This window comes from Struthio camelus, chromosome 2 (genome assembly GCF_040807025.1).
Source record: "Struthio camelus isolate bStrCam1 chromosome 2, bStrCam1.hap1, whole genome shotgun sequence".
NCBI classification, from domain to species: Eukaryota; Metazoa; Chordata; class Aves; order Struthioniformes; family Struthionidae; genus Struthio; species Struthio camelus.
Genome location: NC_090943.1, coordinates 18,835,734 through 18,861,853, shown reverse-complemented (window position 1 = coordinate 18,861,853; position 26,120 = coordinate 18,835,734). Strand labels below are relative to the sequence as shown.

At 36.6% G+C, this 26,120-nt stretch overlaps 1 protein-coding gene across 6 annotated transcripts in view; it reads right to left on the bottom strand.

Annotated features, from left to right (window-relative positions):
- ODAD2 (outer dynein arm docking complex subunit 2) overlaps positions 1 to 26,120 on the bottom strand; it is a 97,013-nt gene that overhangs the window by 19,619 nt on the left and 51,274 nt on the right. For 5 of the 6 annotated variants that reach the window (XM_068934494.1, XM_068934500.1, XM_068934496.1 and 2 more), the window contains 3 exons: positions 22,310 to 22,424; positions 8,971 to 9,159; positions 8,171 to 8,392 (listed from right to left, as the gene is read on the bottom strand). In XM_068934494.1, the coding sequence (XP_068790595.1) occupies positions 8,171 to 8,392; positions 8,971 to 9,159; positions 22,310 to 22,424 (526 nt within the window). The remainder of the gene's footprint in view (positions 1 to 8,170; positions 8,393 to 8,970; positions 9,160 to 22,309; positions 22,425 to 26,120) is intronic. The other variant, XM_068934499.1, reaches the window with a different exon arrangement.

Sequence of the window (26,120 nt, the reverse complement as noted above, 5' to 3'; positions counted from 1 at the left end):
CTAAATGTTTTGGAATATTTATGTACTATCTGACCACGTGCTTGCAAATGTAGAATGTACACTCAAAAAGAAGAATATACTCTTTTTTTAGTTTCATACTTTACTATTTAAAGCCACAGGTATTCCTTTCACAGAGCCTAATCCATCTGTGTCTACATAACTAACAAGCCACTGAACTTCAGTTTTCTAATGTATCATACCTCCACCAAAACTGGAATCTCCTACTATGGAAATGCAGTACGTTGTTTTAAAAGGCACTATATGAAAAGTCAGTGTGTTGATCCCTTAAACTTCTCTTCTCTAAAACAACAAAATACTTGAATAAATTCTGTGGCTGCCATTAAACTGTGAATGATTCTTATGAAAAGAGAGCTATTTCATTTGAGGTTTACAGAGTGTACTGACAAGTATTCAACACTGATTTAATATTCTGAAAAAAGATATCAACTTATTTCACAAGGTCTAACTTCACTGGTGTTTTACATTAAAAATATTACCTTCCTTTAGTCCTGTGTATGCAGGCTAATATTACAGCATGGGAAGTTCTAACCTAGCAAACAGTTCCCAAAAAGACATTGAAGTCAAAGTAGAAAATCCACCAAACATAAACTTTGAGGGCAACATTGTGGCCAAACAGGCTAATGAAAATCTCTGATGTTCAAACCCAGCTTACATAGAAACAGGAAAGTTATTTCACCTGATTAAGTATTCATAAAGCTATTACTGGAATACTGAATCATGTTCTGAAGTAAGTTGAAATTCGGTCCAAAAAGGAAGTTCAAAAATAAAGGATTCAGAGATGACCCACAAAAATAATTAAAGAATTGAAAAGACAGAGTAGAGATTCCATCAGAAATTCCACTTATTTAGTTAATTAAAGAGATAACTATGGAGTGACTTGATCTTACTTGATCTTACACATAAAAATGTGCAAGAGAACAGAAGTCAGACAGGGCCTTTTGGTCTACCAAGCAATAGCTTCGTACATGTAACGACATAAGATAAAGCTAGACAAGTTTAGGCTACAAATAAGGTGCAAATGTTTTTATGGGGAAGGTATTTAGCTACTGGAACAAGTTATCATGGCTCTAGCGGATTTTCCATCGCTGGAATTTTTTAAGTAAATAGTCAGTGTTTTTCTAAAAGATATACTCTATTCCAAACAGAAACAAATTGAAGCAATGTCTCTGCTCTGTATGAGCCGGGCTGGTCAGACTAGAACACCACAATGATCCCTTGTAGTATTACAATGTATGTATCTGTGATTATCTAAGATGAGAATAGTGCCTGATTTACAGGACTATGGTCTTATTTAGGCTTTTTAAATACTGGCACAACATTACCTTTCTTCCAATGCTGCAACTTCCCCTGTACTGTAAGACTTGTTGAAAATCAACATTCAGAAGGACATCAATTTAAATTTAGCTGCCTAAAAGCTAGCTGTTGAATCTGAGCTAGTCACCTAGCTCCTTTCCATATTCAGTGGGGAAAGACAGGCACCTTCACAAGTCTATTCTATCCATATATCTTGGGCACTTATTTTCAGCTAGTGTAAGTCTGCAGGTGTCTCTCTCTCTCCTTTGCATGCCAAAGGTGCCTTAGTCTAGACTACTTTGAACTACACACCTAAAAGTAGCTAAAGTTAGAAAGGAATCCATCCTTAACGTTCCAAAGATTTTTTTCAAAACCGCTGGATCCAAGTTAATTAGATTCGCTAATTTAAAACATCTGTCTTTATTAGATCATGTTTAAAGTGTGCCTCTCACTGCTGGGCAGACAGTATTTCATCACCATCCTATCATATAAATACATCTCATCTGTTTTTTTTTTCCCAAATAGAGAATATAATATTTTTAATAGTTCTTTCTAATTGCACTATTATTCAGAATTCTATCCTTCCTATCTAATAACAGACGGGACTAAATAGGTATTTAAAGTTCTCTGCTGCCTTGGGGTGGGATTTACCCCTCTAAACATAAGATATCTACAGTGTAGATGTGTAGATCAGAACTGTGAGCCTGCACTCCCGTTATAACGAAAACAGACCAGGCAATACTATCAGTAGAGCATGAGGTGCCTTATCTTAGTGTAAGTTTCTAAATTAGGACAGATGAAGCACAATAAAGAATCTATTCCTCACTCCTGACTGCTACGGGAATTTGGGTTACTACTTCAGAGGGAGATATCTACAGTGTAGACATTAGAAGTTAAGATGAATGCTTGCTTTTATGAATTTTTTCTTTGATATCCTGATTTTGGGTGCTTATTTTTCCTTCTTTTCCTCTTACTTTTTTCACGACTTCAATAATCTCCTCAGAGGTCTCATTAGCCTCCTCACGAAAGACTGGCTCAACTCTACAGACAAGGAGACCATCCAAAACTCCTAGGCCTTCTCTACAAAAAATGATGATATTCCATAAAAATAAACAACTTATACCACTTACCAAGTCAGAAGTTAAAAGATAGTCTACTCTGGAAGTTATCTTCCTTCATTTGCAAATTAAGAAAGCCCAGGCATAATCACTTACATGTTGTTCACTTGCATATAGTATCTGGAGTCTTTTAGAAGGCAGTGTCATAAGCCCCTATAAATACCATCATCCTCACCTACCCACTTCAAAAGCATATCACATTTTACAGCTTGCCAACGTAGCCAAGAAAAGGTGCAACTGTAAGACAGAGAAGCACTGCATTACTTTGAGACCATGGTAGCATGGTCTCTACAACAAGCCAATGATTTAACTGTTCTTTCAGGACCTTCAGATGATGTGAATTCTTCTTTTAAAACAGGTTCAGACTCATCTTTTCCCTGCTAAAATATCTGTAGTCACATCTTGTACATCCTTACCTGACTGTGCTTTGCAGAACAGTCTTTCTATAATTCATCTTAAAAAAGCATCCACACAAAAAAATCTGTATTTTTTAGTTCGAGATCTTCACTTCTTTTCAATGTTCCATGTGTCATTACCTGGTCTTCCAAAATACAAATCTCTTTTCCAGCACAATCATGAATTTTTACTTCAGAAAGAGAAAATATTGTCTGGTACTGGATAGAAAGAAAGCATTGATTCATCCATCACAGGTTACAACCATTGTTCTATTTCTGGTCATCAGAATATTGAGCATGGAACTGAACATACAGTGAAAACTTCATAAGCTGCCTTTCTAAATCTACTCCTGAAGTGTCCTGTTTGTCTACTCAGAATTTCACATGGCAGCTGTCATACACCAGTATTTCCCAACCCCTTCTGCAGCATAGCCTTGTTTGAGAAAACTGACTGTGTTTTGTTTGCAGTTAAAAATAGCTAAGAATTTGGAATACTCATTTTCTCTCACATTTGTGTAGATACACCTGCTGTTTTGACATGAATGATTAGCAAATACTGTTTATAACAGTAGTGGCAAAATTTGAAATCTGGGATTTCGCCTGAAATTAATTTCCCTGTATATTTTTATTCCTGGTTTCATGGACAGAAATGTAGACACATGCATTGCATAGTGAATGGTTAGTAAGTCTGGTGCTTTGAGAAAGTCTCTGGCCAACTGTTCAAGCACTGAGCAACTGTGTCATTCATGCAGAACACATTTCCTAGAAGCTCCAGGCTTCCTGTGCACGTGAACATAGCGCACAGAACATCTGGAATTCTGCACGTATGGCAACCTAGTCAGAACTCCATCAGCTGCACCATCACTCCAACCTGGTACAATTATTGAAACACCAGAAATCTGGTAAAAGAATTTAAAAAAAAAAAAAAAGAAAAAAGAAAAAAATCCAGGAAAAAATTTCCAGACACAAAAGCGTAATGGGTCCTGCAAAAACCTGTACATACACAACCCCTACATAAATATAAAGGTATGCATTCAGTCAACTCTTCACTAGAGAGGCTAAGAATAATGAAAGCAGCCAGGCGATCTGTGATCACTGAGAAGCATGGTACAGATATCCAATAGCACATGGCATGCTCAGCTCTGGCAACACGGAACAAAAATATTTGGGTTAGCACTTCTACAGAAACTAGGATAGGCCCAGCAGAACATATTATGTTAGACTCTCCAGCACGCTTCACCTATTGTGCGGCCATCCTCACTGGATAGGAACCACTATGTCTTACTGGTCTGATCTATCCCTTGTAGCTATATCCTTCAAAAAGTCCAGTTTGCCGTTTCACTTTGCTTTGCTGCTCTTTTGCCATTCTAGGTTTTTAACATAATGTATAAGCTTTAGGAAGTGGTTGGAAATCTCATGGCACGTAACTGCTGATCAAAACGGTATTTTCTTAGCATTAGAAACTCCAGAAGATCATGGGTATCTTCCTCTTTTCTTGTGGCTAGGAGAACTCGAAAAATGGTGGTAAAAACAAACTACCCACTTTTGTCACACGCATATATCTATATTGCAGTCATAGTACTAAAATAAGGTAAATCATCTGACACTGAGCTCCATGCTATCAAAGCTAAACAGGCAAGAAAGCTCAAGATAGCTGGAGAAAGCTAGCTCTGATGACCTCACTGCATTTTAGTCACTTTAGGGCCCAGAGAGAACAGAACAGGGTCTAGTTTTTTCTCAGCTCATTAACATGAATCTCGGAGCCATGCTAGCTTCAATATGCACTGGCAGTGGATTATCTATGACTGTATCCTAGCTGAAAGGCAAATGCATTTTGCGATATGCCCTGCTGCCCTAATTTCCAGTTGTTTATACATGGTGTCGTTCCATTTCTGCTTCTGCTCCTGAGTTTTTGGCCAACACAAACCACAATGTAGGGGTCATGCTATATATCCAGGTCTGATCCCAATATGCGGTTAGTATCTGGCCAGCATATGCACCAGGACACAAGAGCTGGGAAGTGCTCCAGGGTCCCGCTGTTTAGACTTACCCATTTTATCAGTTTTCCTTGTGCTAATGGTTCCTTAGACTTTAATACTTAAAGGAATAAAGCTTTAATAACAGCTCTGTTTATAATTATTATGTTAGAACAAAGTTTCCATAAAATGCTATTTTAAACTACCTGGATAATTAAAAATACATAAATATTATTTGTGAAGAATGTTTTCATTTGTTTAGGCATATACAATTACATTCATATTCTCCAGAATGAATATCTGTAATGTCTGCAAATAAGCCCTTCCATGAATGCTCCCTTGAATATAACTGAAAACAAACACATGGAGAAGTGAAATATATACAGGTGTTCAATAAGAGTAAGTGAGTTATTTGCATCTCTTCGCACCATGGGATGCGTTTGAAGAGCTTCTTCAGCTACATGGGTTTCTTACAACAATTCATCTTCTTTAATTTTAAAAGCATCAAACTTGTTTTCAAGGTTTATTTTATAATTGTAAATTCCCACTGTTACAAACTTTCTGGGTGACCCTTGGGACTCAGATCTTACACTATGCACACCGATTTTAGTAGGAATCTGAATGGAATACAGTTGACTTGAAGAGCTGGACAGATCTCTTCTTACAGGTTTACAGTTATTTAGTAAATTTGATTGTGCTTTGGCTGACACTCCTTGGTATGGATGGCATGAACTAGCTGACTAGTTTAATTCAGTTTGTCTGAAAATACACTCTGCCAAATTTCCATTATTTTTGCTTTTTGGGGGACTGGCAAAGGTTAATCCTTCACATAAATTAATGGCTTCCAAGGATATTTCCTTTTTACTGCCTCTAAGTAAAATGTGCAATAAGGAATCTCAATGGTTCCCCTCCCAGCTATGTATTCAGTTCACAGTCACCTCCTGGCTATGAAAAGATTACAGTCTACCAACCCAAACAGCTTATGGCAGGAATCAACAGTGGGCCCTTTTTATGTTAGAGACGATTTCATTGCTATTCTGAACCACTTCCAAAAATCTTTGCCAAAACTTTTGCATATTGTGATATTTAGCAGGTATGAAGACTTATTGCAGGTCCTTCATGGCAAATTGTGCTCACAGGTGTCTTTATCTTCTTGCTCTTTTAATTCTTGATCAGGTTTGGTTGCATTTTAAACGTTTATTATGGAATCAGTCTTGTTTGCAGAGTCCACTTGCTTTCCCCCCCAAAACTGAGAACTTGTGAACTACAGAGGAGGATAACTTAAATCAATCCTCATAGAGTTTTGAAGTACTTAAAGATAAGCAGGGTTACATAGCATCTCTTAGTCACATACGTTTGCAGACAGACCCAAGAATTCAATTGAACTTCTGTTCATAGAATGAATATTCCATTTCCGAATGACACAGAACAGAATGCAGACATTTCATTCTACACATCACCATAACTGTCTAAACAAAAGAGAGATGAAATCTGTCTCTCTGACCCTGTTTCTTCTGAGAAATCCACTTAACTGAATATAGTGAAGTTTCTTCCACATTAGATGGGGACATGAATGGGAAAATCTGTTATCATAACTATGACTATTTTCCTTGATTGGATCTGTCATGGGTATGGATCAATAAAGTCCACTGCAAAGCTGGAGAATATTCCTCAATTATCAAAAGAGAGTAAAGAAGGGTTTTGCAAAGATAGATCATTATTTTCTGCTTTTGCTGGAAATCAGATGATCTGAATCACAGAATCATTCAGGTTGGAAGGGACCTCAGGAGGTTTTCTAGTCCAACCTCCTGCTCAAAGCAGGGTCAGCACTGAATTCAGACCAGGCTACTGATGGCTTTGCCAAGTCAGGTCTGGAAAACCCCCAAGGCTGGAGATCCTACAGCCTCTCTGGGAAACTGCTCCAGTGCTTCATTACCCTCTGAGTGGAAATTATTTCCTTATATCCAGTCGGAACCCATCAGTTTCAATTTATATTATATTGCCTCTTGTCCTCCCACCATGCTCCTCACTCAGTAAAGAGCCTGGCTCTGTCTCCTAGAAAACTTAATCTTAGATACTGTCAGGCTGCTACTAGCATCCTCAACCCTCCTACCCCCCTGACCACCACCTCCAGCCTCCTTTCCGCGAGCTAGACAAGCCCAGTTCCCTCAGACTCTCTGTGCTTCAGCCCCCAACCATCTTGGTGGTCTTCTGCTGGATTTGCTCAAGTTCATCCACATCTTTCTTGAAGTGGGGGCCCAAACTGGACACAGTAGTCCTGATGTGACTTAACGAGCACTGAGTAAAGGGGTAGAATCACTTACCCTGACCTCCTGGCTATGTTTCAATTAACACAGCCCAAGACCCTGTTAACCTTCATGGCTCCAGGGCATCCTACCTGCTCATGTTCAGCTCGCTGTCTATCAAGACTCCCAGGTCCTTTTCAGCACAACTGCTACTCAGGCAGTCAGACCATGGACCAAAATGCAGCTCCTCCATGTCTGTTACTAATGCATATCGGACCATATGATATGAATGCATACATGTGCTGGTTCACGTGATGAGAACTGGACATATATCCCCTCCTAAGTTCAGACAACCCATCAGTTATAAGATGGGAAGGAATTGCACAATTTGCAAATCTACAAACAGCAAATCTTTAAAGCAGCTTATGAAAACTGACAATACCTACAGTCTCCATCTCTAAGGCTGTAATCCTCATCTCTCCTATGCCAATGAAATAACTCCACTGGCTTCAATTTCTGAGATAAAACTTTCCTGGAAAAACCTTTCTGAGAGAAAATTCTTACTAGAGAAAAGGCCCTCGGGAATGCGCTCATACTTAACGCTTAAAATAAGAATTTTTATAAGTGAGTACAGAACTCATTGAAACAAGCCCAGGTGAACTAAGCTGTTGTATTACTCTACCTTAATTTGGTCCCAAAAGATTATCTTATAAATGGATCCAGTTGCACTCAGCTCCTAGGTGGCCTTCTGCCATACTGGGCAACTATCCATTAAGATGACCCAACTTATTTCACAAAAGCCACTTGAGAATGATAAAATGCTGATGTGATGCCACTACCAACCTAGGTACGACTCAGGTAGAAGATTCTAGAGGTGAACGTCCATATCATACGTCTGTATCCTAACAATCACCTAGCTGTGATATCTTTAGAACTGAAATATTCTTCCCTAATTCACTGTTTAACCAAATGTTTCAAGGATGAAGTTCAGAAAATTTGAGGTAGGCAGCAGTATTTAAAAACTATTTCAAAACCTATCTCAAATGATAGAGCTCTTCTTTTGAACATGCCAAACCCCCTCAATGATTTGAACTCCAAATAAGAAAAATCTTTCACCTCACCTTCACCACTCCATTTTCGTGCATGGTGATACAGTTGTTGGGATCCTCTGAAAGTTGATATAAAGCCTGAGCGGTAGCTCTATGAACTGATGGATCATTTGATTTCAAGTAACGTACTAAGGGAGCCACAGCCTTCGTCTCTCCGAAGGTAACTCTATTGCTTCCCCACATGCAACAGTGGGAAACGGCCTCCGCTAAGTGACGTCTTAATTTGTCATTGTTCTGGATAAGGTAAAAACATAATACATAAAAACCAACGATGTAATGCATTAAAAATTTCATAGGAAAGCAGAACTATATTCTCAAACATCTTTAAGGAATCCCAGTTTAATTGTAATAGAATTTAAAACCGGAGAAAACTATGAGGCATGGAGCTAGTAGTCTCTTATTAGTCTCTTTTCAAGAAGTCCTGTGAATTTTTATTTTATTTCAAAGGGGCTTTTAGACTGGCTGGAGATTAGCATTACAATGGAACATATAGCCACATCATTGAGATTCTCTGTGTGGTTCAGATTTATTGCTTGCTCATCCCTTTGTGCTTTTTCCATAGGGCAGCTGCACCTCTGAAAAGCAATATTCAGCAGTAGGGATAACGAAAATGAAGCTCATCCTCCAAAGCAACTTTAGTACCAGCCACAGAATAATTTCATGTCCAATGTGCATCTCATAGAGGAAGATTCTACAGCTTTTCCCTTTTTCCGCTGCAAAACCTACTGCTCATGTCATGACCTTTTAACTGGGTATAACGCAATTTGACCTAAGAAATTCAGATACCTAGTACATGTTTAGATGTTACTTACTGTGTTTGCTAGTTTTGACAAGAGAGGGACGACTCCATGGTCTGTTATAACAGCTAAATTTTCTTCATCTTTTGCTATATTTGTAATGGCTGCACAAACACTTGCCAGGACTTCTTTATTCTTAGATTTTAGCAAATTGACTATCAGTTCCAAGCCACCAACAAAGGACCGAACCATTTCCCCAGCATCCTAAATGAGAATCAAAAGAATCCTTATTTTAAAAATACAATCTCAATTTGATAAGCAAATGTTAGAAAAAGGGATTGACATGGCAATTATTCAAAACACTGCAGCTACTGATGTATGACCTTCAGGAAGAAACATGGCTAATTCAGAACTCAAAGCTCTCTTGATTGCCATGTATGAGTTAGATTATTTACCAGACCAAAATCTAGGGAGAAATTCAAAGGCTAAATAAAGGTATCTAGTGCCATTTTAGATGCCACAGGGTATTGTTTCCAAACTCAAGCTGTCGCTCCAGAAAGGTGCAAGTCTCCCTTATCTTCTGCATCATATTTGCCAGGCCCAGGTGGGTGTTTCATATGCCCTAGAGTATCTAAAACTGCAATACAACCCCCTTTTTTGGCTCACATAATTTCTTCTGTTTCTCATTAGATCTGAGAGTGAACAGAAAGGAGTGGTAATATTATTTTCTTATATCAATGTAAATGAGTATTCGAGAATACTTACAAACTCATTCAAAAGAAGGTCACAGGAGTTGTGACAGCAAATGTGAAACAATCATGGCGCATTTCAGAGTGTACATCTTAGAGCAGGTTCTATGGGTTTTTAATAGCATCAGAGTATGAATAATCAAGATAAAATATAACTAAAGGGCACAAACACAACTCTGGTACAGGGTAAGTATGCTTTTAGAACAGAAATATATAACAGACAGCAGCATTATGCTTCTGTATAAATCTGTAGCGCCTCAGTCTTGAATATAGCATGCAATTCTGCTTCCTCTTCCCCATCTTAAAAAAGGTATAGCAAACTTACTTACTTAGAAAAAATTTAGAGAAAGATAGCAGGGACAATCAAAGGTAGGGAACTATTCTGTAGAAGGAACGACTAACCAACCAGGACACTTTAGGTTATAAAAAAGACAGATGAGGAGGGATATCATAAAAGTATATAGAAACCTGAGTGTGATGGAAAGGCAGCACAGGCAATCTCTCTTCTAAGAGAAGAACTGGGGGCATTAGATGAAATTAGTAGGTGGCATGTTCAGAACAAAAGGAAATTATTCTCAAACAAAGCATAGGTAAGATGTTGAAGGCCTTGGAGCAGGATTGTAGTGGCTGTTAAAAAGTTACCTGCTGAGAAACAGATCAGGAAAATTCACAGAAAAAAATCCATTAAGGATTATTCAATATAAAGATAACCCCTCTAATTTAGAAAGTTCCTGAGCCACAGATTTCTTGAAGGTGGAGAGCATTCAGGGGAAACACTGCTACGAATTTCCCCTGTTCTTATACCTTTCCTTAGGCATCCCCTGCTGGCCAGCATCAGGGGGAGAACACGGGGTTAGTGAACCAGCAGTATTGGCACTGTGAGACTGGACTAATGGGCATGAAATTCATTTGGTTGCCTCAGGCAAAGAGGAACTGGCAGTTATCTGATAAAGTGACATGCAGCATGCAGTACTTAATGTACCTTTAAAAGAACACAGGATGTAAATCTAAGTCTGGTTTAAGAACAAATTCATAACTGCTTGAGTTATATAGTCACTTACCAATGCTGCACATCCCAGATTCATTGCACTCTAATGTTAAACTGAGATGTCTGAAAAGAAATGTATCTCTGTTTCTTTGGTAAGATGTTCCCCCATGTAAGATCATATCACATTAGACAATCTTCTTTTAGCTTTCTGGTGGTCAAAAACAACGCCAGAATAGAAAAGCATCCACTTCTTTAAATGATTATTTACATGTTTATTCAACATGTGAATGTTGATAATTTCCTTCCTATGGCAGCAGCTGTCAAAAATAGTAGGCTGCAAGGAAAGGAAAAAAGGAAAAGCCTGTGTCCCTTGCTGGGATGAGACACATCTTATTCAATCCCCTGTATCTAACTCTGCATGATGTTGGATTTTGCCAGATCAGATGGGAAGAGTCCAGAAAAACAGGGCTGAATGACAATGACGTTTTTGCTGTATAAGGCAAAGGTAAGACAGTAAAGGTACACAGCTCCAAAGACTGATCCAGAAGAATATTCTGATAATCTCTTCATCAGTTCTAAGAAAGATCTGTAGTCACCGTATGATTGGGCTGGGGTGATGTGGAATCTACTAGCGCCAAGGAATTGTTCTTTCAAAAAGAAATGCTAGAAGTTTTCAGGAGAGAAAATAGATCAGAGTAGATTCTTTCTGTTCTTTCATCAGATGGCCTCGTGTCATCTGATTACTGTTACTGCACTTGGAAGAGGGTTAAAGTGACTAGCCAAATGGTCAGCAGTAACTCTCAGAAGACATTTTAGCCTGTGTACCTCAGTGATAAAAATGCAGAAGCAGAAAGGTAGGTCTGCAACTGGAATTTCATTTGCATGCTCACCTCAACAGGCCACTAGGAAAATTTTGAATTAGATACTCTCTTGAAACCCTTTTGGACTGAAAGGTCTTAGGACTTCATGAAAGTGCAAACATGGAAAGCATGAACTTTCCTAAGGCTAGGGAGTGACCTTGAGACCAAGAATGGTTTTGATTGTATTTATTTTTTGGGGGGGCTGATCTACAAGCAGAGGAGTGCTCCAGTTGTATTGTGTTAGCTTTGCTGAGCAAATCCGTTAAATCTCTCATGGACTTGGTAAATAAAAATTCCAGAAGATGCTGCACTTTGTCTTTTTAGTTATGGGACTAAATGTCAAACAGACCACTTAGCTATAATGTTTCCTTCTCCCAGAAAGCAAAAGCAGTGGGTATGCTCATCAGGAATATAACAGTTTCTACCACAGACAGTACAATTCCCGAGACCGGAAGGGAGAGGTTAGTGCCATACAGTTTGAGGGTCAAAACCAGAAGCCACAGCCTGTGGAAAAAGGGTAGTGTCCAAGACCAAGCTTTGGGCCAAAGTCCTAAAAATAACAGAATGAGCAAACAACAGAAGTCCTTACAGACATTAAAAGAGGATCTATGTGTTTATGTGAAAGAGAGACAATATAGGCTTGTGACTCAAAAAAACAGCTCAGAGAAATAGAGAAGGAAGGGCAGCACTCGGCCACTTCTATTACCATGTGAACTGCATGTAAAGGGAGGCAGCCTTACAACATATTTCCCCATGGATACGCTGTGAAAAAGGCTTCTTTGACTGTCATTGCTAGTGTACGTACCACAGTGTAAAAGTATCAATAAACTATCACTTGAATAAAAGTCATACTTCTTAATAGGACTTTTTACCTCTTACTTGAAATTTTAAAACTGGACCAAAGGCACTAGAGGATGGGTCACAGAAGAAAACTTCTACAAAGGAATTTCTATGAATATTAGAAGGCTATACAGCTAAGAGGTTGGATACAGGAGAAGGAAAGAATATCTGGTATTAAAAATGACTTGAATTCCTTGAAACTTACTACAGAAGTGTGACTGATGTTGTATCTAAATTTTAGCTCAACAAATGTGAAAGGTTCTGTTCAACAGGTAAGCTCTACAATAACGTGTCTAAGATTTGAAAGGCGCCCAGGCAAATATGCAAGTGACTCTGCTTTTTTGGATGGTTCAAATACCCATGCAACTTTTCTTCATGCTCTTGAAAGCTGTTCCATGAAGAGACAAGATAACCTGTCTTCCATTTTATGAACTAATATATAAATTTTGTATTTTCCTATCTGTGGCGATTTTATATCTTCCTATAATCCCAGGTGATTAGAGCCCTACTTGTTACATTTCTCTTCTGACAAGCTTAGACTTTCCACCTTTTGTAAATAAATAGTCAAATTAAACTGATGGAATACTATATAAACAATCCAGCAGTAAGTAAAAGAAAGGAGTTTCAATAATCATCTGTGAAACCAACTATATACAAGGACAGAACCTTCTACCAGTGATGAAAAGCAGAGGGAAACTGCAGAAACCACATGTCAGGAAAGTTTCCCAAATATGATTGTGGGTGTAGTCTGGGGCTCTGTGCAAGACAAAGAGAAAAGTAAAGAAGCAAGAAATTTGAAGAACAATGAGCAGAAAAAAGACTGAAATTAGAGTTTTAAAATTTGTTATGTTACTTATGAGATCTTTTCATGAGTTTTTCTTTCAGAGAAATTTAAACAACAAATGTAATCTTTTCTGGTATCATTTAGCAAAACCACAAACTTGCTTTGTATAGTAAATTTCTACTTTAATTTTTTCATTGCAATGTATGTGTATTTGTTATATGCAATTGCCATACGTTAAAGATATTTTCACAAGAAGAAATTATATGAAGTCGTGCCTGTGACTGCAAAGGCCTGGATTCAATTCTTTCCATTCCATGTTCTCCGAGCACACTTGTATTAATGATCAGACACTTATTCATACTATCAAGTCTAAAGTAATTTCTGTATTCTTCGTTTCCAAATACACTTTTCCAGAATACTCTTTTACCCTTTTCCATTTACATCTATACTTAATTTTGTAACATAACTGAAGAAAAATCATATATATTATTTCTTTGGAAATCTTTGTACTTTTTGTTTCAAAAAGAAAAAAAGTGAAAGCTTTTAAATTAATTGACACACAACTTTTTTGTGAGACTGAACCCAAGCATTTGGCATTTCCAAATATTAGTGTGTGAAGCTTTAATATTTACTTGTAGTCCTTAAATCTTGCTGCAGAATTGCAAATGACATCATTGCTTCATGGTCTTGGCCATGCAGTCAATTTGCTATTAGGGTATAACAGAATTTTGATGTTGAATGTGGAGCGGTTAGTGTTGCATTTCAAGCTTAACACTAAAGCACTAAATTCTTACTGTAGCACCTGTATACTACAAAACTCTAATCTATTAATCTATTAATGTAGGTACAAAATTACACTTACTTTCTTTTCAGTTATAAAAGATATGCAAGAAACATAAACTTCGAATGTTTTGAAATGCTTAGAGAATATCTTAGGATACCGCTATACAAATACAACTAGAAAAATAAGAGAAACACATTAAAGTGAATTCAGCAAATTCACTCCCCTCTTTACTTGTCCTGATAAAACCTTACTTCTTTGTTGTCCTGACAAGGCTACTCAGTTCAAGTTAGGCAGAAAAGGAATATGGCATTGTAAGACTGAACTGTAAGAAACAGCCTTTATAGATAAAAATATTGATAAAATCGTTCCCACCGATAAGCAATAAAATAAAAAAAAGTTTTATTTTACACATCTGAATGTATATGTTAATGATAGGCTGAATGCTTCTAGTTAAACAAATACTCTTTCCTGAGCTGAACAAAGAGGCCAAATGCTGTAACATTTATAGAAGAAATGCAAAAAGGATCAGAGCAAGAAGGTTTTACTCAAAATATCTTCATGTTAAATATCCACCACTATTATAACTTTTAATGTAATATTTAATCTTAGGTGACAGATATGAAAACATATGGATTGTTAAAATATTTTTTAAATGGCTGAAGACTAGAAGAGGGAACAGGGTATTTCATGACTTCACATGATCACATACTTCTTCTAACAAGTGGGCAGCAAAGTTTTTATCCTCAGAAAATATGATAAATATTATTTCAAAACTGCTTCAAAGGGAGGAGTCTGCAATTTCAAACAGTAAAAATAAGTATCTGGCATGGATGCTGAGGACTGCAAGGTTACCTACTATGCTAATAAAAGTTGCATCCTGCTACTCTTTAATCACTATATTATATATGTTGCTGAATCTTCTAAGTATTAACAAAATCTAGTTAACTTTCCCTTCCTTTTTAAACTTTTTTTGCTTTCAGCTAATTCTTGGCTTCCCACAAGAGCAGAAATACTGTGAGATAGACCAGCTTTACACATTTTTTTTTAATTAGGAGCAGAAAACGTTACAATATTTGTAGAAAGGCAGATTTGGAAAAATCATTTGATCTTTGCAGTATTTACACAAGGAGAACATTTGGGATGTTTGAGTTCTCTTGTCATCATATTATATGTATTTTTGTGGTTATTTTCATTAAGTAAATAAAGTTCATCAGCCTTAAGTTGAGACATACAGTTCTTGTACAGGGACTATGGAATTCTTTTGTAACTGGATTCCTTTCCTATTCCTTCCAAAGTGAATACTGGTTTCTTTATTTGAAAGATTTAAAACTAAATACCGTATTATAAAAACACATTGTGTTTATCTTTAAAAATACTCTGTTCAAAGATAAAAGTTTCTCCACTAAAAACAAGTAGTATTTTACTCCTAGAACATCTTAAAAAGCTTAAGATGTCACAGCTAATTTGTCAAATTCAATTGCTTTTGCCCAAAAAAGTGATGGTATGGCTGTGCAAATAAACTCTAATTATCGAGAATCATCTTTAAGCTACCTTTTCTTTAATGAAGGAAGCTGTCCATTTCCATCCTCTACTGCCAATAGCATGACTTAGTGAATCATAATCCCATTTAAAACACAAAATAAAGAAATGCAGCAGGTAAAGTTCTATATTACAGCTGCTCAGTGTAAAAAAGGAAAAACTATTTATATATGGAAGTTTCTATTCATTTTTCATATCAAACAATTCAGTGCTACTATTCATTCAAATTATTTTACATTTAAAGGTAAATTTCATTCCTGTCTGTACAGCTGTGGAGATTTCCACTGCAGCAGAACTGATGAAGAACCACCTTTCAGGATGAGATTAGTTTACTACACCTCACATTTCTGCCTCTGTAAAGTATGTTGGGAAAACGATGGGCTGGAGAGTGGCAGATGATCAACATGGATTTTCTTGTCCTTTTCACCTCAGAGAAGCAGCTAGAGCAGGCTTAGTGTTATATTACTAGCTATAAAATGGCTCCAGGGCTACTCTGCAGTCTGGAAGAGTAGAATTGCTTTCTTCTGGCTCTTCAGCGAGTCAATCATCACACAGCTAAATACTTGCCAAGTGAATTGCTATTGATAGTCTCAAGAAACAAAAGCAAAGTCCATCATCCAAGTGTACAGCCCAAGAAAGCATGTGATGCATGTTCTCTAAAACATGGTATGGAAAAAAAAGCCTTCATAGTTGCTAGTGCAACTTCAAGTCATCCTTTTGGCTATCGTTCTCCTTTTTTTCTGTCTGGGGGATTACACCTACTCTTCCTTTCCTGCCCCCTATTCCTACTCGTAGCTCTCATTGAGGTTCACTCCTAGGTGAATGCCAAAGTCCTGTTTTTTTCACAGAAGCAGTGAAAATACTATATCAAGGTCCTTTGAGGCCACAGTAGAGAAAAGGTCATGATTTGCTTTATAGTATTTTGAAAAGCATTATAATAATGGAAATATGAAAAACAGATAACATTGAACATAAATCCAAACAAGTGTTTAAGCAAACTTCATCATAAAATTATAAACGTATTTATGAGATAGTTAACACTACTATGTAGTTTAATATTCAGAGTTGTAAGACAATAATATCAAAATTTTCTGAGGATAGCCTAGATAATAATAAACGCAGTGACAACACAAAATTGGTATTATAATTATTGTTTTTGTCTTTGCAACCCTGGCAAGGTTCCATAAATTAGAGAGCTCTGTTTGGGAAGGCAATCATATCAGATTGTACCAGTTATAATTGCAGACCACCGAGAATTTGAACAACAAGCATGAAGTATGAAATAAGTTATAGTTCAATCAAAAGCTTCTGGGCCAGATAAAATGATTGCTTGAAATTTTCTGGTTTATATTATGCAGCAGATCAGACACAATGATCTCAGTGCTCTTTTCTTGCCTTAAAATCTATAGAAGCCCCATGTGGTAAATAACAATGAATGGAGATGGACGAGCCAGAAGAACAAAGAAGAGATGAGAAAGTAAAAATGGGAGGAAGATGAGGTTTAAACTTTTTATAGATTTTTATATCCAATTAGCAAGTCTAATTTAAAAGTACAGAGCAACATGACAAGCTGTTGACTAGTACGTGTAGCTATTATAAATTAAGTTACAAGAAAAGCTTGTCAAATATTTTCCAGTGGAACAATATTCCATCAGAAAATGCTAATGGAATGGAACCAAAACCTTCCATAAGAACACAACAACTCCTTGAAAAATTTTGACAGAAACCAGGCAGAAAGGCAGGCTAAACTACCAACGTGCCTCTTCATCTTTTCTCTTGTCAGCCAGATGGCTGGTGAGTAACTTGCCAGGCTGCTTGGCTTCTGGTTTTTTCTGACTTCTTGCCTGATGGGCTGCCAAACAGCTGGAAGGCCAGGTCTCCAGAAGCTCCTAAGCTTTTTGGCTTCTTATGTTCTCCAAGCTCCCAGGCAGCTGCTTTGCATGGAGCTTAGGATCTCAGACTCCCCAATGAGTGAGACATGGGTTATGCTCTTAGTCTCTCTTTCCTTCCCTGCTTTCAGGCTATGTGTTTTTACGTGAACTGGGCGTCACTGATGGGCCTAAGGGACCTCTGGTAATTTATGGCAGTGCCCTCAGGATCTCTAGGGTAACAAGTCTGTAGGTTCCCAGACTCCCCAGGACAGCTGGTTCACTAAGCTTCTAGGAAGCCTATGTCAAGAATCATCAAACAGGCTGGTTCTTTCTGCCTGCTGGCAAGCATGGCAGGTAGCTATGGATTCACTGAGCCAGCTCTGACCGCCTGGGCTTCCTAACTCTCCAGAGAGTGTGATGCCCTGGAAGCCCTAAGGGGCAAGCCAAAAACTCCGTTTGGATCTCTTTTAGTAGATTTTGCAAAGATAAGTTTGTCAGAAAAACTTTAAAATTTGGAAAGTCTACATCCAGATATGAAGGATTCAGAACTGCATAAAAATGAGGTCAAATATAGAAAAGTGGGTATGAATGAAGTTAAAGAAAAAGGATTACGTTTAGAGAAAACAAGTAGGAAAATGGGAAGAGAGCAGTAAGAGCATTAAGTTTAAACTGCCAAGGTTTCTGTATATAAATGCAAGAAGCATAGCAAGGATAACAAAGAAATTGGAAAGTGCTGTACATACTCAAGCAGGGAATTTTGACATCATGGGCTTAACCAAAGAAGGGTACATAAACAAAAATGTATTGGTACTATTTAAGTATAATTTTTAAAATATAAAAACAAAATAAACAACAGTGTGCATTATGGGGAACCACTAATCTTTATATACCACATTTTTTATTAGTAAAATGTATAAACAAAGCATTTTAATTCATTTAAAACAGTAACTGGTTATAATTTTACTAGTTGTTAAATATCAGAAGATTTTCCAGGTTCAACAACCTTTATTTGTTAGTTTTAAATAGAAAGGTTCTCTGTGATTTTATGCATATGGTTATATTCAAATTTCCATAACAAGTAGAATCTATATAAAAAGTCTAAATAGTATGGGTCATCAGCAGCATATTTCCTCCCCACACAGGTTTACTCCAAACTGCTGGCTCCAGTAGGAATCACATCCTCATTATATAACGCTTTTGCAAGAGTGGAGGCTACCAGACCTTCACACATACTTATCTCATGGCCCTTGCCACTTAAACCTGGTTCAGTTTTGGTTTTGATTTTTTGGGGCCAACATTGACATTCTCTTTCCCCACACATAGGAAATACACAGGCATCTTTACATGGCTGACCATTCATCATGCCTATAAAATTCCACTCCAGGGCTGAAAGGGATGCAACAAACTTGGAAAAAAAAACACTTTATCACAAAAGTGTGAGATGTCATTTTACAAGCACATTTTAAGAGACCAGAATAAACACCTTTCTCTCTCTCTTCCCTCAAATCCCCAATCTCAGACTGTTAATACTTAAGTTAGTTTGACAGACTTCATACCTAATGAGCTCTCTCAAGATTTTTTAAGAAAGCTTTTATAGTTGTAGCAAAAATAAAAGTTAAAACTGAAACATCAAAAGCTGAAAGCTGATATGTAAGCACAGACAAAAGAAGCAGGCCTAATATTACCATTCCTATTCAAATGTTTGTCCCAAAACTCTACTAAACACAAGGAAGGAGAATAACCTCTACAATATTTATTTTAATTTCAAGACATGCTATTTAAAGGTTACTCTCTGAGGAAATAGGTATTTTAATACAAACTCAAGTTGGCAGCACCCCTCTTACTGGCATGATGCCTTCGGATGAAATTTATAATAGCCCAAATAACATCTTTGTAGAGTTTCTCTGAATTCTTGTTTGGATTGATGTATACTGGGAGAACACTAAAAATACTGTTTTTCAAAGTAGTATCATAACCAAATGTTGCTGTTCCAACATCAACAGAGTTGAGTAGACTTTTCTTAGCAATTTTTCATAATCATGTGTGTTTCCTGGACAGTCTACTACTACTTTGCCATTACCAACGTGCCTGCAGTAGTAACTTTTCCTTTTGGAAGTAAGGAATTAATTAATATAAATCTGCTTCTACTAAGATAATTATTTTCAATTAATGCTATTCTTGCCACTTTTGGTTGTATTTTTTAGATAAATGCATAAATTAATTTGTCCATGATCAGGTTTTATTGTCTAAGGCTCAGAAGTATCAGCGACCAGGTGCTATGTAAATTTTCTTAGGACGGTTCTGCCACTCAAATTACACCACTGCAAACCTGCAACACCACTGTTCTACAAACAGTCTTAAGGCAAAAAACGCTTGGAACTAACACTGGTAAACAGAAGTGATTACTGACATCAAACTGATATTGTGGCTGTCAGAGCTGAAACAGTCTATGTATGAGACTGTACAACTTACATGCTCTACTTTAAAAGTCTTAAATCTGCCGGGGACCAACTATCATCAACCTGAATCATACTGATGCACTAAACAGTACTTTCCAATCCAATTCTACAGCTCTGTTCTATGGGAAGTACTCCAAATCAGTTACCATAATGTAACTGCTGTCATATATAATCTAGGATTAAGGACACTTGGATTCTATTCCCTTCTTGCCATTAATTTCCTGTCTGACAGTGGCCAAATTAGTTAGATCCAAGTGTTCAGAAGTGGCTGGCACCTACCCTTGTGAACTGAGGCCTTGGCCTTTTGTGACTCTCTCCTCTCCCACTGTAAAACAGAAATGGTAGACTTCCCAATCTTAAGAAGTTATGGTGAGAGTAAGTACATGAGAGATACACGTGTACTCACATACAGTGACAGCGAGAGCCAGGTCAGTAATGATAGATTAGCTCCATCACAAATGTCTTGGAAAATAACCAGGAAATACCTTGTATGTACAAAAAGTGTTTGTGCAGGAAAACTGATGCCATACAACATCACTGTCATAAAAATTTGTTTCTAATCCTGGTAACAAGTTCTGTTTCATCTACCAAACTCTGCACTATCGAAGACAATCACTATACCTTCCCCAAAATAAAAACAAAAAGAAAACAAATGCAGAATCCAAGCTCAAAGCTGTTTTAAACACAGTTTACAGTCTGGATACAGGCCTGTATCCAGGCTTGTATCTGGATACATACAGGCTTGGAAAAGCCAGAATGCACATAATCCCTTATCATTGACTTCAAACCTAGTACTGCATAAATTGAATTGTGCTTCTTGGAAAATCATGTAAATAGTTAAATATTATTAACTGTGAATAAAAAAATCAAAATTTTGCTTACATAGATAGTTCCTTCACATCCACTACGTTTCATGCATATCTCTTTCAATTCAGCGTTGGAGGAAAGGGTATTGGTAGGTTTGTGTCGATGTGCCACTCTGCCTCAGTCTCATACAAAGAACTCTTTGTGGGGTCACAGATTAGCATTTGGGCAGGCAGCCATGAGAGATGAAAGGAGGACAGATACACTGAGGATGTACATAGCTTAAACTCTTTAAATACCCAAGGGGAAAAAACAAAGAAGAAAATTCATGTAGCCTATGACTTCAGTAGCTGTCCTCCACCCCAATAACTTCTGAAAAGGTGCTTAAAGTGGAAAGTGGAGCTCTACCACGGCACTACCGCTCATGAAGTCTTATACATAATGAGTATTGCCTCAGTACTGTGAGGTAAAATGATATTTTAACATTCACCCATAGAAATACTGTTGCTAGAAAGAGGCAGGTATAGCCGTATCTTGATAAACATGTACAAACCACATCAATACATAACGGAACTTTTATATAAGAGTCTATATTCAGAAAAAAAAGATGGAAAAATAATTCAGAATAACTGACATGTTTGAAAAATGACAGGGAAGCTGTCATTGTAGAAATCGATGTGAAGAAACAGAAAAGTAAAAAAGTAGCAAGTTTTAAAAATCAAGAGCAAATGTTCTTTCAATAACTTCATCAATATAGCTATACGTACATCTATCTATATAATTTACATCTATCTACTTCTATATCAATATAAATTAATAGCAACCATATAGTGCTCAATTCTAAGTAGGAAACACTGCTTGCAAAGGATGCTTAGGATATCTAGTACTTCCAAGGCACTCTCACTTTTTAGAGGGTCAGGTTCTCAAATGATATGTGGAAGGATATAGATCTGTGGTAGAGAGAAGAAATTAAAGTTGTACTAAATCTGGCTGTGAATTAGAAATGGAAGATGTTATTGCACAAGTGTTAAGGCTAAAAGCCTGCTTAGTAATTTAGAGAACTATTTTAAAGAACTTATAATGAAAAAAAAAGCCTTCCCCACTTATTCTTCCACAGGTCAGTGGCACCAATTCATTGAAGATAAGTTACAGATTATACTCACCATTTTATCTCTCTTTGGAAGCTGATGTGAAATAAATGAATAGCTCAGTCTTCTGTGCACAGCTGACCCACACAACAACCACTATTCACAATTGGCACTTTTTGTTGGCAGTCTGAGCAGAGAATCTAAGGATTACATTGGCACTGAGTCTAAAATACGATCTCAACCGAAAAGATTGTCTCTTGAGAACAGCTAAAGTACCTCAGAGTGGAGAACAACTACAACTACCTGTCCTGTTCATAGCCTGTCAATAGAAGATTTCTGTTTCCTGCATTGTCATATGGGCATTTTCAGCATGCTTTATTTGGGAACAGTATTTTTAGGTCCTGGTAAAATATTAAAATATGTTTTCCAAATAAAATAAGCACTGTAAAGGCAAAATAGAATGCTGTAATGAGCACTAGATGGAGGCTTACTGTTGTGTTAAAAAAAAAAACGTATCAATTATTTAAAGCAGTTCAAAGAATGAAGTAGAGTGAGTGTAAGCAGCAAATGCCACAGTATTGTTGAAAATCATTCAAACACAAAAATTATATACAGGTAACAAAAATATTATTTTTAATACTTTCTCACCTTAGCATTTTCAATGCAAGGGCAGATAGCCCAAGCTGCACTTGCTTGAACATCTGGATTAGGATTTTTCAGCAATGACCATAACAAACGAACTCCATCTAGACGGTCAATTATCCTATTGCAGGATAGACCAAAAAAAAAAGGATAGTAAATTATGGAGTAGATAATGTTAAATTTTAAAGTATATCTATTTGGAAGAGTTTTAAAAAATATTGGTATGATTTTCTTTAATATACTGTTTTGTTTCATGTAAGTGCTTGTGTTTTTCTGTCAGCTAATGCCATCAGCATTTTCTGTAAACATTGCTTACTATTACAGATGACTGTGAACAATTGATGTAAAAACAAAATATGTTTTCTAACTGAATCTCATGAATGCTGTTTACCTTTTTCTGAGTACTGTGATTTACAATGCTTATAAAAGATAAAGCAAACTGCATTATAAGAGGGACTCATGTAAGCCTAAAAACAAGCATTTAACTTTTTAACAAGCTGCATGCAAAGTGAAATCTAAATTCAAGCATACTGGCTTCTTTCATATAGTGACAAATACTTTCCAAAACAAATATTTATGCCAAAAACTACGTGCTTAACTTTTTACTCAGACTATGTTTAATGTATTTACCTTACTGTATGACATATTTTAAAGTCCTATGTTTCTAATCTTGCATTAGGAATTAAAATGGTTACACCACAGTGCATCCTTTGTTGGGCCTGAATAACGTGTAACTTGTTTCCCATGTGTTCCTTACCAACAAGACTAACATTGAATACTACGTTATAATTACTTAAACACACTGTAATCAAAGTATCTTCATGACTAGCTGAAAAATGAATTATCATCAGAATCATCTCTACACCATCTGCCTTATGTTTACATATCAATCAGCCTCGGGGATCACAACTTCACATTAGGGTCCAGTGAATACTTTGAATGGAAAGGAAGGCCAAACAAAACTTAATATGCTTTACAAACATTTTTTTTCCCAAAAAGATACGTTACACTCAAAGCAGATGACCTGAAGATAAAGAAAAGAAAGCATACCTCGATTTCTAAACTCAAAAGTTTAATTGTATACAGTTATTCTACATCTTTAATTATATATGAGAAATAAAATACAGATTACTCTCTAAAAAAAAATCACATAAAACATCTCATTTGTATTCACTACATACAAGTTTGCCAAGATCCTTTTAAACTAATTATAAAATCAGCTCTGTATGTAATCCTGCCATCATCTGAAGCAGAAAAAACTAAGAACATGAACTCTATCTAACACAGAGAAGGACTTCACTCACAACACTTTTATGCAAACTGGTTGAACAGTTGTGTTTTCAAAGCAGCAATACTTTTTTGCACAAAGCTACCGTTAAGCTGAAACGATATAATTTTTTAAAGACCTGCTAATTTTAATACAGCTTTTAATATAGTTTTATTTACTCAGCTCCAGATCTGATGCAAGAAGATTATCATTCAAAAGACAGATTCAGAAATCTTAACGTAACAAAACGTAATAGGACGATCACACACTACACAATTACATATATATGTCCATGTAGTAAGGATAAGTTAGGTAAAAGTTTCAAAATGAGCTTTTAAATCCCTCCAAGCCCCCAAAACTTTTGAGCAATTTCAATATTACTTTACTGCAATTTCAGAAAGCACAAGGAATTTTTTTTCATATACTGGACTTAATTAATAAAGCATCCATGAATCTTTCTTCTAGTCAAGCAGAGCACTGACTGTTTTGCAACATAAGGCACTCCCAAGGGGGGCTAAATATAAATGACCTAACTCTAGCCAGTACATAAAATCAAGAGATAGAAGCCAAACACTGAGCTCAGATTTTTCCAACATGCTAAAGAAAACAATCTCTAGGCTGATTCGCCTTCTCTTTTTTCAAGGCTTCCTTTCAGTTTAAAGTTTACTTTCATTTTCTTTTCTGTTTTCTTGTCTTCTCTTCAGCTTCTCTTCAAGGTATAGTTCACTTTCTAAATCAAAGTTTTACCTTTTGTTTCAAGACCAGAAGGAGGCTTAGACCCAACAGAATAGCTCAGAATATCTCAAAGTGTGGTCCTCAGTCCATTCAACATGTATAAAAACGAACACAAAACCTTCAGCTAAGCAAATAAATCTCTAAATCATGTTGTTCACCACCGATTACTTCTTTCTCTCAGTTATGCTAGATTAACCCAAGTGAAAAGAACTCTAAATACAAGAACACGCTCTTTAATTCTCATACTGGGAAGAGTTATGGCTATTTAATCACCATACAAGCACAAACCCATTCTTTTTCATCCTGCTGAGGATACACATTTGACAATTGTTAAAGAAAGTATTGGTAAACAGGTGACTAAATCCCTTCTCAGTTCATCTTTTTATCTTTCTCCGGTTTCACTACATAATGTAGGAGATGAAGAAGTTGGATGCCAGAGAGTTTTCTATTCAAACTAGCCTATCTGCAATAAAGCAAAAGGAACACTAAAATAAACGATCCTGAATAGTGTTTCCTGTAGAAAAGTACTTAGACCTTAGTTTCCTCTCTATACAAAAATTTGTGTTTGAAGTGGACAAAAATAGGCATTCTTTTAGGTTTCTTTACAAATAAACAAAGAAAGAGATGGAAAAACAGACCTGTAATCTTGAAAATTTCAGCTCTGATGGCATCTCTCTAAACAATATTTTGACTTGCTTGTATAGCTTTTGCATCTAATTTTCTTCTCAATATTTATTATAACATTATTAGCAGGATGCTGTAATAAAGCTACCTTCCACAATAAATACAAGCAAGCATACTTTAAAATTTACTTTGGTTGGCACTCAGTTCTGAATTGATTCATAGCTAGTACACTAGTTGCCCCATGTTTACAGTCACTTAAATGATACATTTTACAGTAATTTGTTGACATTATGAAGACAAAATTAAACTACAGTTAAACCCATACTAAGCAACTACTCATGGGATTGTTAAAGGACATGTCTTTCAATGAAGATGCAGAATATTTTTTTTGAAAGCTGAGGCAAATCTCATAAAAGCTGCAATACTACAATATTTAATTGATTTCAAAAATCTTACTATTTAATATTTTTAAAGTGCAAATATTTAACTACTTATGGAGTAATTGAACTGCATACATTTAATCTACTGAATCTAACATATGCAAGGCTATTAATAGTCCAAACCTTAACAGGGATGAAAGTTACCCAAAGTAAAAATTTAAATTTGAATTGCTGTCTGTTGCTTCACTCTAAGTGCTTAACAGTGTAAAAATATGCAGAACACAGAATCAACAGCCCAGATTTTGATCAGTTGTATAGATACACATTATAACAATGCCTCAGTATACATTAACATGGCTGATGTGTCTGGCAAAAGACACGGACCAAGATGGCTACAGGCCACATCTTCCGGCTCAAAGCTCTAGGCCTTGTGGCAGACTGTTCTTATTGCTCACGGTTATGATTTATAACATGTAAATTATTCTGCTCCAGAAGTAGTTGTACTGGCAATTAGAAATAGTTGGAGTGAAGTGGCATCATGCACGCCTATACTGGCCAGACATGATTAAGGGAGGTGGGAGGCTATGCCGCTATTACTACCTGATGTTCTGATATCATTCTAATGAAAAGGTAATGGCGAGGTGTCTGAGCAAAATACCTTCTGGTGCCCACACAAAACAGCTAGTGTATGGTGCATACAGAATACGTCTTACGGGTAAATAATTTCAATGCATTTAAATCCATTTTGAGATTACTGAAGTGTCTGAAACAGCAACTGGGCAGCCTCAGGTCACAGTAAATTGATATTTGC